Below are 22,531 nucleotides of genomic sequence, written 5' to 3' on the forward strand. Positions count from 1 at the left end.
TCTCCCCGTGACAAGAACTCTGAACTACGACAGGTCAGGACACAGTGTGGCCACTTCCCAAAGAAGCCTCAAGTGTGCCTTCTCGTTCTTTAACAACTCTGTTTTCCAGAGCTGTGGCAGCTAAGAGGGATGAGGGTGGCAGTCAGGCTCTCAAGAGCCAGATGCATTCATTCCTAGCAACACCCTTGGCTCTGTGAAACATCTTTTTCACTGGTAAAACGATTACCAAGTACTTTGCGTGGTGTGTGTGTGTGTGTGTGTGTGTGTGTGTGTGTGTGTGTGTGTGTGTGTGTGTGGTGTTGTTTTTCCAATCTGTAATGCAGGGCTGTTCACCAGTTAGGAGAGAGAAGACTGTGGAGGCTTCCAGTCTTCCTTTCTCTCTGAGCAAAACCTCCATGTGTGATCACGGGGATACTGCACACATTGGGTAGGCAGCTCATGGTTCCTGCCTTGCTCTCTCATGTATCCTTGCCCCTAGGAAAGCTGGCGGCCATGTTGAGGGACACTCAAGTAACCCTTGAGAGACCACAGGGAAAGAGCCAGAGGGCTCCTGCCAGCCACTCACACTCCCTGCCAGCCGTGTGACTCACTGCCCTGAGAGCTGGGCCCCCAACCTCAGTCAACCTCATGACCCAGTCCAAGCCAGAAGCACCCCGACTGTTCGCCCGCTTGTGAATTTCTGACTCACAGAAACCAGCTTTTTGCCTTCAGCTGCTAGATTCTAAGGTGACTTGTCATGCGTTGATGGGGTAATCCACTGTGACTCTGAAAGAACCTCTCTGAACAGGGGCAGCCCCGCCTTGTAATAGGACAGCAACATCCCAGGACAGGTCCCCACCTCAGCTTAACACCAAGCCCTGTGGAGAGAACACAGGCTTGTCCTGGAGAGTGGAGGTTTCTCTGTCACATGAGCCACTATGGTGCTCAGAGGCTGGTGTCAATGGGATGAGCAAAAGTATGGTTGGTTTGATCACTCTTCCAGACAGGAGCAATAGCTTGGGGGTGCAGCACATGACTATCACACAGGAAGCTCAGGTTTGGTCCCAGCATGTACACACACACACACACACACACACACACACACACACACACACACACACACCCCAAGATATTCTTTTGCCCCATACCAAGGATCTGGACAATCTCAGCAGCTTCCCAGGTCTGATAACATCTCTGTGCAGGGTATGACTGATGATATGAGGTGGCTTGGAGCACATGTGGAAGCCTGGAAGCTAGAAAGCTGTCATGGGGGCAGGTCAACTGAGGGAGGGGGACGGTAGAGTACCGGTGAAATGAAAGTAGGGAATGGGAATCCCAGGGATAGAAAGATCCAAGCCAGGGGGCACGGGGAGGAATTGGGTGTGATAACTAAAACAAAGGGTTCTGGAAAAGCCTCATAGGAACACAAAAATTTGCAGGCAAATTGAAAATATAACTTAAGACAGGAGTGGTAGTGCACGCCTTTGATCCTAGCATTCCTCATGGGAGGCAGCAGCAGGAAGCTCTGTGTAAGTTTGGGGCTAGCCTGGTCTAACAACGAAAGCTCCAGGCCTTTCTTCCCACCACCTCCCCATCTGACTCAGGAGTTTAAATAAAGATACCCTGCACAGGCATGCAGGCTTCTCCCAGGAAACATGGGTTAATAAATGAAAACCTGGGGCTGGAGAGATGGCTCCCAGGTTAAGAACACTTGCTCTTGCAGAGGACCCAGGTTCAAGTCCCACCACCCACATAGTAGACTGCAATCATCCATAATACTAGTTCCAAGAGATCAGATCAGACACCCTCTTCTGGCCTCCATATGGTGCGTATACATACAGGCAGGAAAAAACTGATATACATAAAATAAAAATAAATAAACCTTTACAAAAACTAAAGTGAAAGTCTCAGCACGGGTGTGACGTATTTCCCTATGAGCTATATGTTAAGAAGACCTCCAAAATAGCACAGGCTATTGCCACCACGCTTGGTTTTTACCACTGCTAGACGGTAAGCTGCCATTGCTAAAGATAACATATATGCTGGTTGCCAGAATAGAGAAGTCAAGCTGGAAGCTTCCCTCCTATTTGTTGGCTAGCTTTCATGGTACTAAAAGGGCTGTTGTGGGACGTCATCTGTGGACATACTCAGCAGTGGGCCCTGCTAGTGATCTGCTGCTAGGCAAGGTGTGGCCACAGGCACTAACAGGCATAACTATTAGAGGGGTAGCCTGTTGCTTTGTCATTGAATTTGAGGCACTCAAACCTGGGTAAAAGCCCATGGCTGAGGAGGTCACAGGCCCAGAGGCATGGCCACTGTTACACTACTTACATGTTACCAAACTGCCTTCTAACCACTTATGTTGATACTCACAGATTAGTGTTGCTTTCACCCTTGAGCAGCAGCCAGTGCAGAGACTTGTAACTGGTCAGGGTACCAAGCCCAAGTAACTATTGAGTACTCATTCTAATGGGACACCTGCCACACACTCACCCCAGGACTCAGAGAACAGCATAGAAGAGGGGGTGGGAGGAATGTTAAGAGGCAGAGGGTGGGGAGAGATGCGGTGAAACGCTGTCCTCTGGATATGACACGGCTATAGTGTACATGAACGCACTGCAGCTGTGGTCTTCTGCACAAGATCCGCACAAGATCAAGCCAGTCAGTGAGTGACTCTGGTAGCAGTGCGGTTGGGGCCATGAGGCTCCACCCTGAACAGAGGAGCTTTGGGCAGCTGAGGGTGACTAATTCTTCCTATGGGTGTGGCTGCTGATGGGTTTGCCAGCACTGACCTTCCTTGAGGAAGAACGGCTCGTGAGGGAAAGGGGAAGATATCAGGGTGCTCGAGCTTGTGGGAGTTGGGCTGGATATCATCAGGGCACATCTTGACAATTGTATGAAACTGTCAAGGAATAAATCTGACTAAGAGACTGTGAAACATGTGGTCACTGGGAGAGAGAGCTGAACCTATGAGAGTTCTCTGCAGCTCCTGACACTATATGACGTGCAATCCACAGCTGCACGTTTTCCACTGACTGGGCTTTGCAGGATCGACCCCTAGAGCAGAGTAGATGCCTTCCCTCCCCACCCATCGGCAAAGGATGGGGCTGTCAGCTGTGATTGGTCAGAGTGAAATGTGGACCAGAGTAGGCTGCATGCCTACTCTGGCCTCTATCTACCCTTCCTCCCATACTCTGTCATCATGGTGGAACGATCGCTAGCCCCCTCATTGCCTCAGCCACCTACAGGCACTCAAGACTAACCCGCTGCTGCTGTAAAACTGAGCTTAAACCATCCCCGGTAGCCTGTGGGGATAAAGCTGACTGGTTTAGGAGCACAGCAAGCTGAGGATTAGCTTCTGTCTCTTGCAGGGGGAGTATGGTGGTGGAAAAAGAGGCCCACAGGGCATGATGCTGGACAGAAAGACAAGAGGCTTATGGTGAGCTATGGTTACATAAACACGGATGGACAGGAGAAGAAACATGAAGTGCACATCTCTGTCAGCAATGTTCCAAGGGCTTGGGAATCTGCCACTGATGCCACCCGCCTTCTCACAGGCTGCCACCTGCACGCTCACTCACACAGGGGGAGCAATGATGTGGCAGAGTGGAGAGAATTTGCCCATCAAACGCACAGCCCTGGATTTGGTCCCCAGCACTTCAAAAAATGGGGATAAATCTCACGAAGAGAGATTTACAGGAGGTCAAGTTCCTGCTGCCCGGGATTTGGACCGCAGTTTGGATCTCTCTAGCACCCACTTACGTGCAGGGTAGGCGTGGTGGCACAGGGTGGACACTGGGACTCCCCGGGGCAAGCTGACTTGCTAGATTGAGTAGGTGACTTTCTGCTTCAGAGAGAGACCCAGCCTTATTATAGAGCATGACCAAGGAAGAAGACACTTGAGGTCAACCCCAGGCCTCCACATGCACAAGTACACACCCCACACATACAAACACATGAGAGAGATAGAGAAGGAGATGGAGAGGGGGAGGGGAGGGGGAGAAAGAGATGAGGAGGGGGAGGGAGAGGGGGAGGGGGAGAGAGATGAAGAGGGGGAGGGGAAGGAGGGGAGGGAGGGGGGAAGGGGGAGGGGGAGAAGGAAGGAGTGAGAGAGAAAGATTCCAGAAAGGACTTTAGAGATCTGTCTCCTTGAATTTATGCCCCACCCCCAACCCACTGTCCCATTGGACGAGAGAGCAGCTGAGCCCCGAGAGCAGCAGTGTGTGGTTCTAACCAGCTAGGTGCTTTCCAGGAGGCTTTCGCCCCCAAGTATGTGCTCTAGAGACCGCTGATGTGCCAGCGCCAAAAAAAATATTAAGAACAGTCTCAGAAGACAGTGCTGGGACTCTTGGTATCCCCACGGTGGGTCTGGAGCCTTATCTGCTCATCTGTAAAAACTAGCCCAGAAGCCGGGTGTGGCTCAGGGGGAGAACAAATGCTTAAGGCCCTGTATCTAATTCTACGGCTTCCAAATGGAATAAAAACGTAAACTTAAGATCTAAAAACTATAAAATTCTTAGGAGAAAATACCGGGGAAAGGGCTGGCTCGAGACTCGGCTTTTCCAGGGCGTACCACAGAAGCAACAGAAGGAAACAAGAGAGATGAACCACGGCACACAAAAACTGTGCAAAGACCACCCACAAAACACACACCTGTGAGAGGCTGTGGTCCTACATACCGCCACCAACAAACAACTGATTTTAAAAACCAACAAGTGATGGTGCAGACATTCAATCCCAGCACTCGGGAGGCAAAGGGAGGAGGCAGATCTCTGAGTTCGCAGGAAAAGCGCTACCTCCCACACTAAGGTGAGTTCTGAGTAGGGACTGTGCACCACACAGCCCCAGGGTCAGATCTCAGCTCAGACGCCCACTTACAGAGCTGCTGCTCTGGGGCTGTGCTGGTCTTCCTCCTCCTCACTCATGACCACAGATTTCACCTTCCTCTCTGGACCGTCATCAAATGGGAGGGACACCACTACGGAATGCTCAGATTTGGTTCTTATTAAATCTAATGAGCTACAAGGAGGGAGGTCCTGGGGGGACCTCTGTAATACGTTGAAGTTTTCTTCCAAAAGCCAAAGCCCTTAAATTCAGGTAGGACAGTATTTTGCCCAGCCCCTAAAGACAGAAGGAAGATTTGGAACCGCTAGTTCTCTGCTTTTCAAAGGTTCTTATAAGTCACGAAATACTACAGACACTCAAAACAGAATCTCACCTCCACGGCTTCATCTTAACACAAGTCAACCCTGCAGCCTTACAGTGGAGACCAGAGATGCAGTCATGATGGCTTTACTGGAGTATGGGGGAAGGTGTGGAGGATGTAGGTCATTGGGGGAGACCCTTCTTCTCTGCTTCCTGTCTACCATGATGTGAACCTCCTCCTCTTCCTCCCCTTCCTCCCCTTCCTCCTCTTCCTCCCCTTCTTCCTCTTCCTCTTCCTCCATGCCCTATGATTCACTGACAACCCAGCCTTGACTAAAAGAACCTTCTTCCCTCCCTCTGTCAAGGGTTTGACATTGGGTCCGAGTGACCTTCAGTACAACACACACATCCCGGACCCTTCTTCTCCATTCCTGCTGGCCCCATACACACATACTCCAGGCAGGACCCTTCCCTTCACCTTGGGCTCCTCTCCTTCATCCTGGTACCCTCCCTCTGCATTTCTCTTCTCTATTCTGGACCCGTCTCTTCCATCCTGGACCTCTCCTTTTCATCCTCATCCTGGACTTCTCCTCTCCCAGATGATGTATCTTATTCCTCCAGAAACCCCATGATTCCCCCTGGACTACTGCAATGGTCCCCCTGGGGCTACTGAAATTGTTCAGGCTGAATTTTGAGTTTCCTTCTCCCCCTTCCCCCAACCTGTGTTAGTTTGGGTACACATATGTGCAGATGCATGAATGCGCACATGCACACAGAGGCAAGGGGTCAGGGGGTCAACCTTAGGTGCTGCCATCTACTTTTCAGGCAAAGGATCTCTCTCATTGGTTGACCCGGAGTTCACCAAGCAGGCAGTCTGGCTTGCAAGTCCTAAGGAACTACCCGTCTCTGCCCACCTAGTGCTGGGATTACAAACCCGTGTCACCATGCCCAGATATGTTTTTAAAATGGGAATTCTGGGGGATCAAAAAGCACTTTACTGACTGAGCACGTCCCTATCTCCTCGGCCTCCGAGTGTGGGGTCTTTATAGCACAGAAGAGATGAGTATCACAAAGCACATTTTTCTTGCTTGATTTCTTTTTTTTTTTAACTCAGGAGATGGAACCCAGGGCATCACACATGCTAAGCACACACACTATTGCTAAGTTACACCGTTAGCCCATAAAATGTGTTCTCTATAAAAACACTTCTCTGACACTTGAGAGTCTACATGGTAAAGTGGAGCCTCTGCACTGGTGTGGGGGAGGAAGCCCACACCTCGCCAACGGTGTGCGTGGCCAAATGCCGCTACAGGGAACGGCAACCCGAACATGATTCCTCCAGATCTTTGCTAAGGAACTGGATAGATCCAACCCAGGAACCTCCAGACGACCTTGCTATTGCTGCCAAGGTTCTGTCATCAAGTGCTGAGCACCGCCCATCCTAGGCAACGGCTGGTGTGAAGTCCTAGGAGAATCATAAATCATGGCTGTAGAGGGGGACATGAGGCAGGTCAGGCCCAGGAAGGGTTGGAGGGGGACCGCTGTGTGTGCCTGGTAAACTCAGGAAGGCCACAGCCCATATCAGAGCCACAGCTCCATCAGAAGACAGCACAGTGTGGCAGGCAGTGTCCCCTGCCAGCTCTGCAAGGCCATCTGCTCTTGTTTGGCTTCAGGCCAAGAATGCAGCCAAATGGTAGGAGTCAAACCAATGTGAAGTATTCAGAGGTGTGGCCCAGGACGGTGATGGGGGAGTAGGGGGGAGCTAAATTGCTAAATGATCAGAATTCGCAGGGGAAAAAAAAACCAGTTTAATGGAGACATGGGGAGGCTTCGCATATAAAAGAACCCAGTGTGTCCCCAGACTCCTAAAGCTGCATCTCTGTGGTGACACCTGGTCTGGAACGAGCTGCCTGTTTGGCTCAGGGCTGTCAGCTTCCAGCCCCGCCCATTTTCCCTGCTGTTTTCCACTTGGGATAAAACAAGCTAGTGGCCTCCGTCACAGCCTCTACGTCTTCCCCTCCCCCTCCTCTGTCTCTCCTTCTCTCCTTCCTTGGTTTTTGTTGATGCTGTTTTGTTTTGTTTTTGTTTTGTTGCTGTAGGAGGGGTAGCAGACAGAGAGCTACAGACTAGATAGACTATGTGTGGACCCTACAAAGTTGGGATGGTGATGAGAAATGTACCCCCAGACGCTCATGTATTTGATCACTGAGCCTCCAGTTGGCCACGATGCTTGGGGAGGTTCTGGCAATTTCAGGATGAGGAGCCTTGCTGAAGGAGGCACGTCACTTGGGAGTTTATAGCCACGCCCCTCTTCCAGTTTGCTCTCTCCATTTCCTGTGTGTAGATAAAGATGTAATGAGCTAGCTTCCCACTCCTGCTACCATGCTGTCCCTGTATACACACAGTCTGGACCCTCCCTCTGGAACTACAAACCAAAATAAAGACTTTTTTCTAAAAGTTGCTTTCGGTTGTAGCAACATGAGAGTCACTAATACAGTTTGGCATATGCCTGGATATGGTCAGAAGCAAGGGGACATCCCATCACTCAAAGCCACTGTCCTTGAAGCAGAGTGAGGGTTAGTCCTCACCGTTGGTGTCGGAAACTGCTTTGCCTCCAGTAGTGATGTGGCCCGAAAGTAACAGGGACCTGCACATCTGTTGCCATGGCAACGACCATATATTCCCCCGCATACATTTGGTTCAGCTCCCACCTTCACCTGGGAGCAGTGATGTCAGTCTAAATAATAGGCAGGCCCTTTCTGTCCCCCCCCCCACTCTCTCTTCCCCCTCTCTTGTCACCGTTGTTCTCAATAAACTTCGAATTGACCTGGTGTGGTCTGTCCGGAAGTGAGCCTCGAATTCTTTCACAACACTCACCCTGCCTGGCATCACTGAGGTTTGTAAGGAAAACTTCCACACCTGAGCTGACAAGGATTCACACACAGGCTCGAGGCTCTCACTCTTCCAAGGGCCTGCTTCTACAACCAGCCCTGGATTGGAGCATTGGATTTGGTGGTGGGGTGAGGTGGCAACTTAAGGGTTCTTTGGAAAGCAAACACGTGAAGGAGTGTTTTCCTGAAGCAGACGCAGGTGAAAGGATGTTTTGCTAAAGCAAGCATGTGAAAGGAGTCGTGATGAAGGACTCTTTGCCAGTGACACGCATGGATTGATCTGCCTCACATTTTGTAGTTGAGCCCCATTTGACAGGACGCCATAGAGGGTGAAACTCACCAAAAAACTTCTGGTGGTATACCGGCAGCTTCTTGCTGCTTCTGTGGACTCAGGGTGATTGGCAGTGATGTCAGCTGTTACAGACTCACACGCTGAGGCAAGACCCTTGGAGGATGTCAATGGACAGTGAGAAGGGCTTGTAGAGCTAGCTGTGCAATGCTTCATGGTCTTGACGAGAGAGGCACATCAAAGAACACGTGGTGTCCCCGATGGTCCTGGTCCCTCCTGCTGACTCATGCCGATTAGGCTGAGACCTGGCTGTCTCTGCTAGGTTGTGCCACTGACTCACGTTTGCTACCCTGACTCTACCAAACTGGACTGCTGGTGCATCCATGAAGTGTTTGCGAGTGGATCGAGCTGCCATTGCTGACCTGTGAACTGAACTGCTGATTTCCTGACAACACAGATGGGATTCGCTCCAAAGAACCATTTCTAAACAGGCCCACTTCCCCCATATCCTTTCTTTTCCACCACCTCTGGTGGGTGGTGGGCTAGTGAGGTTAATGCATCTAAGAACCATTATTAAGTCAGCTTTGAACAATGAAAGCGACAGCAGGAGTGGGGTGGGAGGCTTCCTGCCATTACTTAGTTAACAATGATGCTCACGCTGTCGATACATCGGCTGGCTCCTCTATGGGAATCTGGAATTTAGGTGCATGCTAGACAGAGGTCTTGAATAAGAGCAGCCCATAGCACAGACCTTGGGCTGAGGAAGGAGCCTCCTGTGGTGGCCGTATTCACACATATTGTCAAGCATCACTGCTGAGTTGGCTGTGTCTTGTGTGACTCCAAGGCATCTGCAGAAGCCTGAATCACAGCTGTGTCTTCCCTGGACTTCACCCCATTCCTCCTTCCCTTTGTTTTGCTTGTCTTTCTGATTTGCATCCTTTCGGTGCATAGTTTATTGTGAGGCTTACAGCATGCTGGGTCTTACTAAGTGCTCATCATGACTCACCAAACCTAGAGCCCAGTGAGGACGGGTGCAGGGGAGACACTGCCCAGCTGAGTTTTGCTCCTGAGCCTGCTCTTCCCACCGTGCACGGGGAAGGCAAAGCCACGCACCTTTTCTGTAGATCTCACACATGAAAGGAAGGCCCTGTTATCCACGAGGAGTGGAGGGCAGAGGCCGTACCTCTGCCTGTGGTCTGCTTCCCACCGGGGCCTCACATATGCAGCGCATGGAAAGCAAACAAGTCCAAAGCTAGTTTCAAGAGCTAAACGGTGATAAACATCCTCTTAAAAACTTCTATTTTGGGGGCTGGGGATTTAGCTCAGTGGTAGAGCGCTTACCTAGGAAGCGCAAGGCCCTGGGTTCGGTCCCCAGCTCCGAAAAAAAGAACCAAAAAAAAAAAAACCTTCTATTTTGCATTTTATTCCTTTATTCGTGGATAACTTCCCAAGGTGACAAGTCACCCCTGTGCATACAGACTCCATACACATAAACACTCACAACTCTACAGAAATACCAATGGCCCAGGGACTGGAGAGAGGGCTCAGTGGTTAAGAGCACATGCTACTCTTGTAGAGGACCAGCGTTCAGTTCCCAGCACCCACATCCAGCTCACATTTGTCTGTAACTTTGGTTCCAGGAGAACACCTCTTCTGGCCTCCATGGACATCTGTGCGTGCACACACACACACACACACACACACACACACACACACACACACACACCACACATGCCCCTCTTGTAGGAATAAAACCAGCAGGCCACAAAAACAAGCTACATTGTTCACCGAGTCACTTTCAAGCCTGCTGACACATTGTACCATGTTTCCTGTCACTTTTCCAGCAATCCTGGCTTAAGCCTGCACTCTCCACTATATTTGCCCAATCTTACTTCAATAAACAAGTTTCTTACATAGGAAACAAATTTTAAGAAATAACACTTGCCTCTTTAAAAACCCATCAATTCCCAGCCACTCATAGACTACCCAAGCTGTAGATACAATTACAGTGACAAGGCACAGGCTAGAAAGATGCCAAGCTTGGTGTCCTTGTTGCAGAGTTGTCTTGGACACACCCTGTAAGTTCTTAGAGGATGAAGGCTCATTCCTTGGTGTTATCTGAAGCCCTGGAGGGATGTGCTTCCTTACACAGCCCCAGGGCCACTGGGTCAGGGGAACTAGCAGGGAGACACTGACCAGGACAGTGGCTGGAAGCCAGGTGCTAGCTAAGCAGAAAGCAAACTAAAGCCAGGATGTGGCATCAGGGTGGAGACGGGGACTACAGGAGAGACACAGAGGCTTGGAAATTTATTCCATCTGGTATAGAGGGAGGAGAGAGGAGGGAGGAGGGGGGAGGGCGGAGGCAACAACATGACTCAGGTTTTCAGCTATTCATGGAAAGAGGAAAGTTCAGAGGAGGTTTCATGGAGAAAATTACAGTTCCTGTCACCAGAACTTGTTCAAAATGCTGGCGTGCACAGCATACCTCCAAAACACGCCCTGGCCACTTTATCACTCTCTGTAGCAGCCGCACAAAACTACCTCAAACAAACACGCACACATCATCAACGGCCACACGCACGCGTGTCTGCGTATTCCTTCTCAGCCTCTTAACGCAAGAAACGCTGAGCATTTCAAACTGATTCCAGTCGAATCCAACATGATAGGCTACCTCCCGGAGGGGCCTCGATGACTTAGCCCATAGACATGCCAGCTCCACGGCTCCAGAGGTGCTTTGCCCTGGAGGTGCCTTTGGCTCTCCATCTTTCAGAGATCAAGTATTATCAAGAATGATACTCCTGGGGTTGGGGATTTAGCTCAGTGGTAGAGCGCTTGCCTAGGAAGCGCAAGGCCCTGGGTTCGGTCCCCAGCTCCGGAAAAAAAGAACCAAAAAAAAAAAAAAAAAAAAAAAGAATGATACTCCTTTCTTGGGGCCCAACCTCCAAGGAGTTGGCTCTGGAAAACTGAGCTCACTGGAGAGATAAATGAACACGATTCATCCGGAGGCTACCATGCGTACTGAGCCATTTTGTTATCTGACCCCACTCTGAAATGTGTCCGGCTCATCAGGTATGCAAAGGTCTTCAGTCAGAGAATTTAAATTGTATTCTCACTTGAATGCCGCCTTTCTTTCTCCAAGACCTAGCCCAGTGGTTCGCAACCTTCCTAATGCCAAGACCACTTAAAACAGTTCCACATGGTGTGGGGACCCCCTCAACCATAAAATTATTTGTTGCTACTTCACAAATGTAATTTTGCTTCTGTTATGAATCGCAATGTAAACATCTGGTAGGCAACCCCTGGGGTGTGTGTGTATGTGTGTGTGTGTGTGTGTGTGTGTGTGTGTGCAAGCATGTGTGTGTGTAAGCATGTGTGTGTATGTGTGAGCAAGCATGTGTGTTTGTATGTGTGTGCAAGCATGTGTGTATGTGTGTGTGCAAGCATGTGTGTATAAGCATGTGTGTGTGCAAGCATGTGTGTATGTGTGTGTGCAAGCATGTGTGTGCAAGCATGTGTGTATGTGTGTGTGCAAGTGTGTGTGTGTGTGTGTGTGTGTGTGTGTGTGTGTGTGTGTGTGTGAAAAACTAGTCTAGACTAATGCTTTGAGGTCTTTCCTGTTAACTAGCTTAGCCATTTCTGAGGGCAGACCAGAATGGGCAATAAATACATTTTAAGATGTTTCTGTCTGAAATTGTCCCCTGAGAAACAAATGCCATTTATGGGGCCAAACAAACAACTGTCACACAACCCAGGGTTCTGCCTCACTTCATCGATGATGTGAATATGAGAAAGGTCATGTTGGTAAATTTATTTCTCTATTTTGACTTGTTGGGGCAAATACCTTTGAAAATTTCTGTATCACCTATGAGTTCTGCCCTAATTTCATTTCATTAACTGTCCTCTGGGAGACAAGAAGTGGGAAGGAAGTGCTTACAACGGGGCCTAACAGTGACAACAAGCTGGCAGTCTCTGAACAGATGCATAATTAGGGGTGCTAGGTTATGGAGGCTTTCTCATCCTCCATCTTATATCTTACCACACTGTTGGAAGAAGTAAAGCTGTGCACGGAAACACCACTTATGAATGACAGTAGTTACAGGCAGCTGACAGGAATATCACTGTGCCCATCTGTTGACCTTGATACTGTGAGGTTAAAAGCAGGCTGATGGAATGGCCAGGCTGCCTCAGAGGCCCATGGAAAAGCCATTGCTGTTGGAACCAATCCCTGGCATTAAAGCCAAGCACGGTAAGAGCAGCACCCCCATTTTCATGTTGTCACTGCTGGTGCCCAAGATTCCCTCTCAGAGGCAGAAATTGAGCTCTTCCTTCCAGAATTCCCAATGGAGGCACCTGAAATGTATTTTATGATCACATATTTGCAGGGGGCCAGCCCCAACCATGGCCAGGTTCCACAGAAGAGGCAAGAAGTCATGGAGGGAGGCATGAGTCAGGCATGGGAGTCGGGGGAATCTTGCAGCTTGACTGACTGGCAGTCGGAGCGCTTCTTTATTTAAACAGAACTCAGTAGGCAGGGATAGACTCACGTTGTTCCAAAACATAGATCATATCGGTTTTATCCCTGGCCACATGTTTAATGTCCTCTTGGTCATATGTTTAGTCACCCTTGGTAAAGAGTGACAGAACAGAGTTATCTTCTACAATCTCTTCTCCTCATCAACCCCATAGCCCAACTTTTCATACTCTAGTGGCACACTTTGCCAAAGCATGACAGCCCATTCTCGGGCTGATAGCTTTTGCGGTTTCAAGGGAACTAGACAGAAAGAAAACCTCCCAGCCAAGCTGGGCTGACTGCCATGTCCCAAGCAATGTATTATAAACTTCTAACGGTCAGAACGCTAATTGTCATCCGGCCCAAGAAAAATCTCCAGGCCAAAGCTCCTGGAACTACTAGTCAGTTTGGGGCATAATAAATGTTTATACCTCTGCAGAATTATTTATGTGCCTAATCTTGGTATCTCTTTGTTCCTTGGTCATTTGATACCTCAGTGGCCCTGTATGAGCTAACTTTTCTAACTTTATTTTTCCATTTACCCACACCATTCTTTGTCCATCAGGATAAGCCCCTGTGTAGGGCAGAGATAATTCCAGCCAATCTTGGTTGCTGTGTCTTTTCTTCAAGGGGTAAACCACATGCAGGACCCCGATCTTATGTGCTGCCAAACTGCCTGAGTGAGTAGTAAGAAGAAGCTTTTAATCTGATCTGCTTCCAACTTCCGTAGCCCACCAAAGCTTGTTTATGTTTTAAAATTTACCTTGTTCTGATTTTCTTGTTCCTGAGTAACTACAGAGTCTTGGAGTCAGAGCCTTACAAGGAGACCTCTGCCATCTTTGAGCTGCAACCTACAGGGCGTAAGGAAGACCTTCAAGTCGGGCTAGATAGTGTTACCTCCCTAAAAGCAGGAGCAGTGGTCTGCTCAGGACTTTCCCGAGGAAGCTTTAGAAGCAGTGCTCCTGGGAGAGGGAATGAATAATCCATAAGAAATTTCCCATCAGGACTGGAGAGATGGCTCAGTGGTTAAGAGCATTGACTGCTCTTCCAGAGGTCCTGAGTTCAAATCCCAGCAACCACATGGTGGTTCACAACCATCTGTAATGGGATCTGATGCCCTCTTCTGGTGCATCTGAAGACAGCTACAGTGTACTTATATATAGTAAATAAATACATCTTTAAAAAAATTTTTCCCATCAATCCAATATCCTCAAGGTGTAAAAATGTTAAAAGCCCCCAAGCACTCAACACATGGACACGAAGACCAAAAGTGAAGGACCGCCATGACCGTAATAGCATCCCGTGGCTCAGCTGGATCTTTGTCAAGCAGCTGTGCTAGCTTCATAACTTTAGCTGTAGATGTGGCTGTGCCACAGATTAGCAGCCTAATTTAGTTAAATTGAGAAGAACACGTTTAGATGTTTTAGAAGATAAGTGATTCCCCGACCCTGAAGCTCTACACAAATTCTGCTACGGATCCCTTTGTTCAGGGCTCTTAACCCAGATGACTAACTAGCAGATCTGTGGAAAACCAACGACGCTACACAGTAGAAGCAGGAGCAGACTCCACACGGTGAGTCGCATGTAAGTCAGTCTGACCAAGTATGTGCCACGTCTGTTCAGCCAAGACTGCCTTCTTTTTTGTTTGCACTTAATAAATCTGTCTTAGAAACATCAGAATAAAAGACCAGGGCTCTTCAGTCCTCTGGTGATGAACTGCACACGAGCAAATCTGTCCTGTTCTGAACCACGCTGTAAAGCGATGGCATGGACTTTTGCTTGTTTCTGCATCATGACTTAGGTATAATGGACTAAGAATAAAGGTAGTTGTCAAGGCCAACTGAAGGAGTGTGGGTATTTTTATCTCACATTTTTAGGGAAAGATTGGTCTTATTTTAAATTCACGGGATGTTTCCCCTTTCCCTTTATGTGAGGATCTCATGGCATTGTTAGGAACATGGCTGCACCTGACAGCTCTTGCAGAGGGCCCCGGGTTCGAGTCCCAATACCCTCATAGTGGTTCACAACCATCTGTAACTCCTGTTCTAGGAGATCCAACAGCCTCTTCTGACCTCAAGGGTACTGGGCAAGCATGCGGTGAATAGACGTATATACAGGTAAAACACTCACATAAAAATTAAGTTAAGGGGTTGGGGATTTAGCTCAGTGGTGGAGCGCTTGCCTAGCAAGCACAAGGCCCTGGGTTCGGTCCCCAGCTCCGAAAAAAAAAAGAAAAAAAAAAAAGAAAAAAAATTAAGTTAATCTAAAAATAGGATTTTTGTTTTTTAAGCAGCTAAACAGGGCCAGTGATATGGCTGAAGTGGTGAAGGTTACCACTATGCCTGGTGACCTGAGGTCAATCGGGAGAAACCACACAGTGGAAAAAAAGAACTGACTCCCGACCTCCATGTGGATGTCAGGCCTGGCATACATCCCCTTGGCCAATAAATAAATAAACCACAGTTAATTAGTTCTTTAGAATACATTCTTTAGTCAGGTCCATCTTTATTTAATGTACATATGAATAGGTTCAATTATCCAAACCATAACAAGAATGCTAAAAAGCACAATCTCAAACCTAATGTGGTTTGATGCCAAGGGTGCATGTCCTGAGACGTCAAACACTCCTTACAACCATTTTGTATAGCGTGTCTGAAAATACATTTCTACAAACCTTGTGCCTTAGTAAAATATTTCTGTTATTCAAAAGAAAGAAAAAGATGACCCCATATTTTCTCCTACCACTCAGCTTTACCTAGTTAAGAGTTTTCGATTTTTTTTTTTTAATTTGGTTCTATTCTTCCGAGACACAGTCTATACTGGCTGGTTTAATGTGTCAACTTGACACAAGCTGGAGTTATCACAGAGAAAGAAGCCTCCCTTGAGGAAATGCCTCTATGAGATCCAGCTGTAAGGCATTTTCTCAACTAGTGATCAAGGGAAGAGGGCCCTGGGCTGGTGGTCTTGGGTTCTATAAGATACCAAGCTAAGCAAGCCAGGGGAAGCAAGCTAGTAAGTAACATCCCTCCATGGCCTCTGCATCAGCTCCTGCTTCCTGACCTGCTTGAGTTCCAGTCCTGACTTCCTTTGGTGATGAACAGCAATGTGGAAGTGTAAGCTGAATAAACCCTTTCCTCCCCAACTTGCTTCTTGGTCATGATGTTTGTGCAGGAATAGAAACCCTGACTAAGACACAATCTCTTTATGTAACCCTGGCTGGCCTAGAACTTGTTACATAGATCAGGCTGGCCTTGAACTCACAAAGATCTGCCTGCCGCTGTCTCCCAGATACTGGGAGTAAGGAATGAACTTCCATACCCAAGGGAACCTTGCAAGAGAAATGCTCTATTTCTTTTTCAGCCACATCACCCGGACAGGGGACCTTGCCCCTCACAGCCTTAAGGGAAAGGGATTGTCGGTAAGAGAAGAGCTTGTCTTTTCCTCACTAAGTTGGTCCAGGCACTGTGATCTTGTCCTATGAAGAACTACTGAGACAGTGGCTGTTGAATACGAACTGGAATGCAGCATTGTGAAGGAGGCTAAGGACACACACACACACACACACACACACACACACACACACACACACGTCTACAGCAGAGCACTCAGGAAGGTGTCCTGCTACTGTAAGGATCGTGAGCCGCAGACCTGGAAGGGGCTCGGGCCTCGGGCCCAGTGATGGGATGGTCGTGCTTGGAGTAGAAAATGGGATTCGGATCAGAAGTGGGGACAGGAAGCCAGGAATAGCGACACAGACTTGTAATTCCAGCACTGGGGAGACTGAGGCACAAAGACCATGAGTTTAAAGGTCAGTCTGGAGGACACAGGGAGACTGTCTCAAAGAGAACAACAGACCAGGAGGGACAGCACAGCCGAGAGGCTGTTTAGGAAGCTGGACAGCAGAGAAGCCACTGACCCAGCTCCTCCAAGGAACATTTGCCAAATCTAGACACGCACTGCTGAGCAGGGTGCCACTGGGGTAAGCTTCTACGGCTCATTCTTTCAGCCTCAGTTTCCCCTTCCCAGACTTTATATGAAACTGAGAACACAGGATGAGTAAATGTTAGGACCATTCATTCCACTAGCTGAGGCAAGTAACAACTGTGCCCGTGTGGACTCTAGAAACATCCCAACGAAACCACAGGAGTGACAGAAGGGTGTCTTACACACACACACACACACACGCACATGCACAGAGAGAAACTTCCCTTCTTCCTCTTCCAAACCAGAGTTTCTCTCTACAACCTTGTCAGCAAGTGATAAGGACTTATTTCTTAGTGGCCCAGAGACTACATCCTTAGATTACCTTCAAAGGGGCTAACTCTCTAACAGTTATCAAAGCGAGAACACGGGAAACCTTTACTCTTCTAATGCAAACACAACAGTCCAGTGTGAGTCGAGGCCATACATCTTCCTTGACCTCCACAGTCTATAGGTCTCCCACTAAACACAGACAATACTGGAGGCCGCAATCCAGGATGTCAATGCACTGGCACAATCCTGGAATGGGCGCTTCAGTCTCAGGTGTCCAACTTCAAGCTTCAGAACACTTCCCCCCCCCCCCCAAAAACTGGCGTTTCTTAGTACTCAAGCTTCCAGAAGAGGTGAAGTCACTGAAGAGCTGCAGGCCCCGAGCAAAAATCTCTGGGCAGGGGACCAGATGACAAAGCTTTCTCCTCTTGCCAAGCCTCAGAATACCCCCTCGTGAAATAAAATGACATTGGAACCTACCTCAATCATGGCCAGGGGCGTGAATCGGGTGAATGTGACACAAAACAAAGGATGCCACCACAGCTGACACTATGTCCCCATGCCTCCAAATGAAAAATAACTCAGCGATTCCCAAAAAGGTCCTTGTCATTGCATAGCTGGAGTATATGTTCATATAGATTGAAACTGCCACCGGGAAAGACCCTCCTATTCTTGCTTGGTATGTTAACTCTAAGGACAGTGTGTTCTGGGTCACAGCCAAGTGACCAAGACACTACAAGAGCAGGGCAGACTCAGACTCAGTTTGGCTTCTCCTCCACCAGAAAGTAAACGCGGCTGGTGAACCTCAAGTTGGTGCAAGGGTCGCATCTAACGTTGGTAGAGCACAAAAATTCTCAGCCATAGGATACTCAGCAAGCCTCTGAACTAGGCGCTCAAAGGGCTCAGCAGAACCTGAAGTATTGTTAGCAGAGGAAACTCAAGCTTTGGCAAACAAGCATGGTGGGAAGTCTGTCTAACAGTAAAGACGACCTTCTTGGTAACTGACCCTGGGCCAGCCTCACAGTCCTCACACGGAAACTTCTAGAAAAGCCATTCCTCAGGCCTGTCACAGGAGGGATTCAGTGGGAGGCCTAGACATTGCAGCAACCCCACTGAGCTTGAGAGCCACTTCTCTACCGTGACCTGAGATCTCAAAGCTTAAACTCCCTGGAAACAGCTAGTGTGAAAGGGATGTTCCCGCTTCTAGCCAGCATTAATGGGAGGTGGTGTCTGAAACCCACGCTGCTTCTGGAATGACAAAGCTAACGGGGCAGCATTATCTGCTTTGCACAAAATGTCAACTTGGGGTCCCAAAGGGTACATACTTTGTCTGCTCTATCAGTGGGTCGGCTAGTCCCAGCCCAAGACCTGGCAACCAGCAGGTGTCAGCAAAGGTAGGAAACAAATGGAGGAACCACGTGAGGAAGGACGTGCAGCCCTTCTCCAGGGTGGAGTTCACTAGCTGCCTCCCTCCAGGGACACAAGGAGCCAGACGCAGCAAGGACTCTGTAGGGATGCCTTTGACTGTCCTCCCAGACTCCACAACTACCAAAACAGGAGGGGAACTAAGGACCTACTCCACTCCATCTCCCTACTCATCCTTTTAAACTCAAGCTTGCCTGAGGCCATGCCTATAGGTCTCATCTTCCCTTGGCAGCTGCCAGTCATTACTTCTACAGAAGTTCATGCAAACATCTCAGAAGGGTTATGGTGACACCCCACAGTCGAGGCAAGCCATCACCACCCTCCAACCTCAGATGTCCCACCGCGGTACTTCCGTACCTGTAGTAGGATAGCAGGCCATTGCCAAGCACGAACCAGCGGCGCTGGTAGCCCTTCAGGTAGTTAGTCCACTTGAAGAGCCAGCCCTTGTAGCTGTCCAGAGGTGGTGAGACCATTGGGACACTAGTCCCTGACACTGGACTCCCGGCAGAAGTCTTTGACTGTCCTGGTCGCAGAACAGACTGGGTCTTCGGCCCCGCCTTAGACTCGGGTTTGGGCAAACTCTCTGCTGTTGATCGCGGCGGGGATGGCAGCTCTGGTGAAGCTTTGGTATTGGGCCCAGACCCCGGCCACAATCCCAGTGATTCCGATTCCTGCCCAGCCCCTAAGGGCTGTGGCACAAACGTCGTCTGGGACCCAGGTTCGGATCTCGGCTCAGAAATTGGCTGACACACCTGTTCCGACAGCAACTCCCGCTCTGGTGCCTGTACAGGCTGGAATTGAGGCTTTGGCGCCGGCCCTGAGCCCAACGTGGACGAGTTCATGCCCGGCGCCGCCGTGTGGCAGGACAGACAGGGCACAACCGTGAACAGCGACGAGAGCCCGCGGGAGCGGCCAGCGCAGCCGCCGCCTCGGCTTAGAGCGGCCGCTTTCCCCATAGAGCTGTGGACCCGAGCGCGGCCGAGCGCCGAGTGGGGGCGGGGCGGGGCGGAGAGTGGGTGGGGCCTGTTCGGAGGGAGGGGAGGGGCGGGGCCGGGCGGGGTTGGTGGAGGAGTGGGCGGGAAGGGTGGGGCTCTCACGTGAGCCGCAGAGACCCGGGGCGTGCGTGGGTCCGCGTGGGTCCCTCCGCCTCTCTGACTCAGGTGGAACACCGTGGGCCAAGAGTTGGGCAGACGACGTGAAAGGCACCTCACGCTTCAAGCTGCTGCCCGTCCTGTGCCAGGCGCTGGGAGAACAATGGTGAACGAAGGCCACACAGTGTGTTCGCCACACAACTCTGGGCAGTGGGTGGGTCGTGGACAGGAAATCTCAAACTCTGGGAGTCCGATCTTCTGAAGAAATCCAGCCTAGGCCCGATTCCTAGTTGTGGAAACTGTAGCCACTCCGCAAGCTTCCTTTGGCTCATCTGTATAATAAAGATAATACCTCCTTCAAAAGCTATAATAAGATACGAGGCACATTTGGCACAGTAGATGCTCCGTGAGCATCACTGAGTTATTAACTAGAGAGCTCTGTGGTACATTTTGTCAGCGACCAGAGCAGGAGATGAGAGCAAGGTTGACAAGCTTGGGAAGCAGCCACAGTTGCATGCCCGTATCAGATGTGCGTGCAGCCCTCGGGGAAGGAAGCTAGCTAATAAATTCTTAACGATATGTTTTGACGCCTGGAACAAATTGCCAAGCTCCCTAAGATGACGGGCCTGTCATTAGTTCTACCAAAGCTGGGCAAGAGTCACAGAAGAGACAAGGTCTGCAGAGTCAGAGAGACAAGAAAGACTGTCAAGGAGAAACCAGTGTGTACAAAGACCCAAGTCAGGGAGAACAGCTTATCTGGCACATGGCTAACAGCTCAGTGTTTAACAAGAGTAGAGCAGGACACAGAACAACTGTCCCACTACAAGGAATGCCCTTTATCCTAGAGAAAGCAGGGCTTCTGGGAATAAGGGAGATTCCCCCCCACACACACACTTTTAAGTGTGTGTGAGTGTGTGTGTGTTGAAATAGGGTCTTGATATGTAGTCCAGGTTGGTCTTGACTTCCAAATATTCATTTCTCGGGACAGAGTTCTGGGATTACAGATGTGAGGCATCATACCTGGCCCAGAGCTTTCACTTTTAAAATTCTGAACAAAAAAAACCCCAAAAAACTAAAAACTTTAAAATGGCTGATCTTTCCCAAAGAAATGTCAACTCCAAGTCTGGAGCAGGAAATGGACAAGAGAAACAGATCTGACTGGAGAAGGAGCAATGGCCAGTCTTGCTAAGAACCTGGGATTCAGTTCCCAGAACTCACAAAGCAGCTCATACCATCTACAACTGCAGTCCCAGAGAAGCCAACATCCTTTTATGGCCTCTGCAGGTACACATGTGGTGTGTGGGCATATATGGGCAGGCAAAACAGCCATGCACATTTAAATAAATAAATAAATAAATAAATAAAAGAATAGATGAACTTACCTGGAAGTTCTGGTCATAGTCAGAAGCCAAGAGCCATTCAGGACATCTGTTTGATCCAAAGAACTCAGGAGCCAATTTAAACATGACCTTATAATCCAACAAATTGAGCATCAGTAAGAATCATCACGGTTGCCATGGGTTCTAAAGCCATACATTAAGCCCACAAGTCCCTAAAGTTATTTAAAACCAAACAAATACTTTATAGGTCACTTTAGAGTCACACTGCCAGTATTCTGAAAACTGATAAATTACCTCGGTTGTAAAACTAATCTCACACTAACCAAAGCTTTGCCCAACAACTATAAGGAGAGCGATGGAATTAGAACCAATCATCACTTTTGGGTGACGCCTGTGAGTAATGAATCAAGGCAAATAAATATGACCCACTCGCGGCTACTAAGTGACGTGGTCATGGAGAATGTCTTTAAGTATCCAGATGGCATGAACCAAATGTGCTCATCGTCATAACAACGGAGGAGAGTCACAGAACAGTACGTGTAGCCTGGCAAGAATCAGAGGGAAACAGCGCCATCCATGATTATTTTTCCTGAATTTTATGTGTGTATATGTGTGTATGTATGTGTGCATGTGTGTATGTATGTATGTATGATTTTATGTGTGTGGCTATTTTATCTGCATGTATGTATTGCACCACACATGTGCAGAGGCCAGAAGAGGGCATCAGACTCCTAGGACTGGAATTACAGATGGTTGTGAACAACAATATGAATACTGGGAATAGAACCCGGGTCCTGTGGGTCCCCTTAGCAACTGAGCCTCATCTCTGATTGTTTCTATAACCTCCCTCCATACCTCCACACACTAAACTTGAATTTCATCAAGTATCTATGTGGCTCAGTATAAAAGAAATGCAGGGCCCAGCAAGACGGCGGGGGGAGGGGGGGGTAAACGCACTTCCCACAAACCTGACAACCTGAGTGCAATCTAGTGTAAAGAGAGAACTGCTGCTGGAAAGTAGCCCTCCGACCTCCAGTTGCATGCTGTGACACACATGAACACTCCACACATGTCCATATCTTCAAACACACACACAGAGAGAGAGAGAGAGAGAGGGAGAGAGAGAGAGAGAGAGTAATAACAATAAATAACTTAGTTTTAAATGTTTTAAGATAGAGAAACATTGTACACACAGGCCAACAGATAAAGGGTAGGAACCACACTCTGACGGCTTTCAAAGCAGTTCCTTCCTGGTTGCTGTATGCGGATGCACAGCTGTTGTGACTACTTTATTGGAAATGTCACACTAAGACACCAGTGTCCTATCAGTGTAAGGGGTACATTGTAGAGCTGAACTTCTGAGTTACTGTGCAAGGTTTTTGTTTTTGTTTTTTTTTTTTTCATGCTGTCGTTTGTAATGTGCTTGTGAGAATCCTTGGGATTAAAGTTTTGGTTATTAATGGTTGTTTAACTTGAAAGCCTGTTTTTCCTTGCTCACTCAAATCTGTGAGCTTGGTTATCAAGTCCAGGTACAACATTCCTATTGGAAGCCATACTTATATTTCCTTTAAAGTGCTTTTGAATTAATAAAGTGCTAGCATAATTGTGTA

At 48.7% G+C, this 22,531-nt stretch overlaps 1 protein-coding gene and 1 long non-coding RNA gene across 20 annotated transcripts in view; both read right to left on the bottom strand.

The window, feature by feature from the left end:
- Osbp2 (oxysterol binding protein 2) overlaps positions 1-19,499 on the bottom strand; it is a 161,694-nt gene extending 142,195 nt beyond the window's left edge. For 8 of the 19 annotated variants that reach the window (XM_039092014.2, XM_063273188.1, XM_039092010.2 and 5 more), the window contains exon 1: positions 18,848-19,476. In XM_039092014.2, the coding sequence (XP_038947942.1) occupies positions 18,848-19,446 (599 nt within the window). In that variant the 5' untranslated portion in view covers positions 19,447-19,476. Of the gene's footprint in view, positions 1-18,847 lie in introns of all 19 variants that reach the window. The other 11 variants (XR_005492966.2, XR_005492968.2, XR_005492965.2 and 8 more) reach the window with 5 other exon arrangements.
- LOC134481865 (uncharacterized) lies at positions 13,330-18,841 on the bottom strand. Its single transcript, XR_010057730.1, has 2 exons — positions 13,578-18,841; positions 13,330-13,490 (listed from the first exon to the last, which is right to left on the bottom strand). It is a non-coding gene; the product is annotated as an uncharacterized LOC134481865 (long non-coding RNA).
- Positions 19,500-22,531: the final 3,032 nt, after the last annotated feature.

This window comes from Rattus norvegicus, chromosome 14 (genome assembly GCF_036323735.1).
Source record: "Rattus norvegicus strain BN/NHsdMcwi chromosome 14, GRCr8, whole genome shotgun sequence".
In the NCBI taxonomy this organism is placed as follows: Eukaryota; Metazoa; Chordata; class Mammalia; order Rodentia; family Muridae; genus Rattus; species Rattus norvegicus.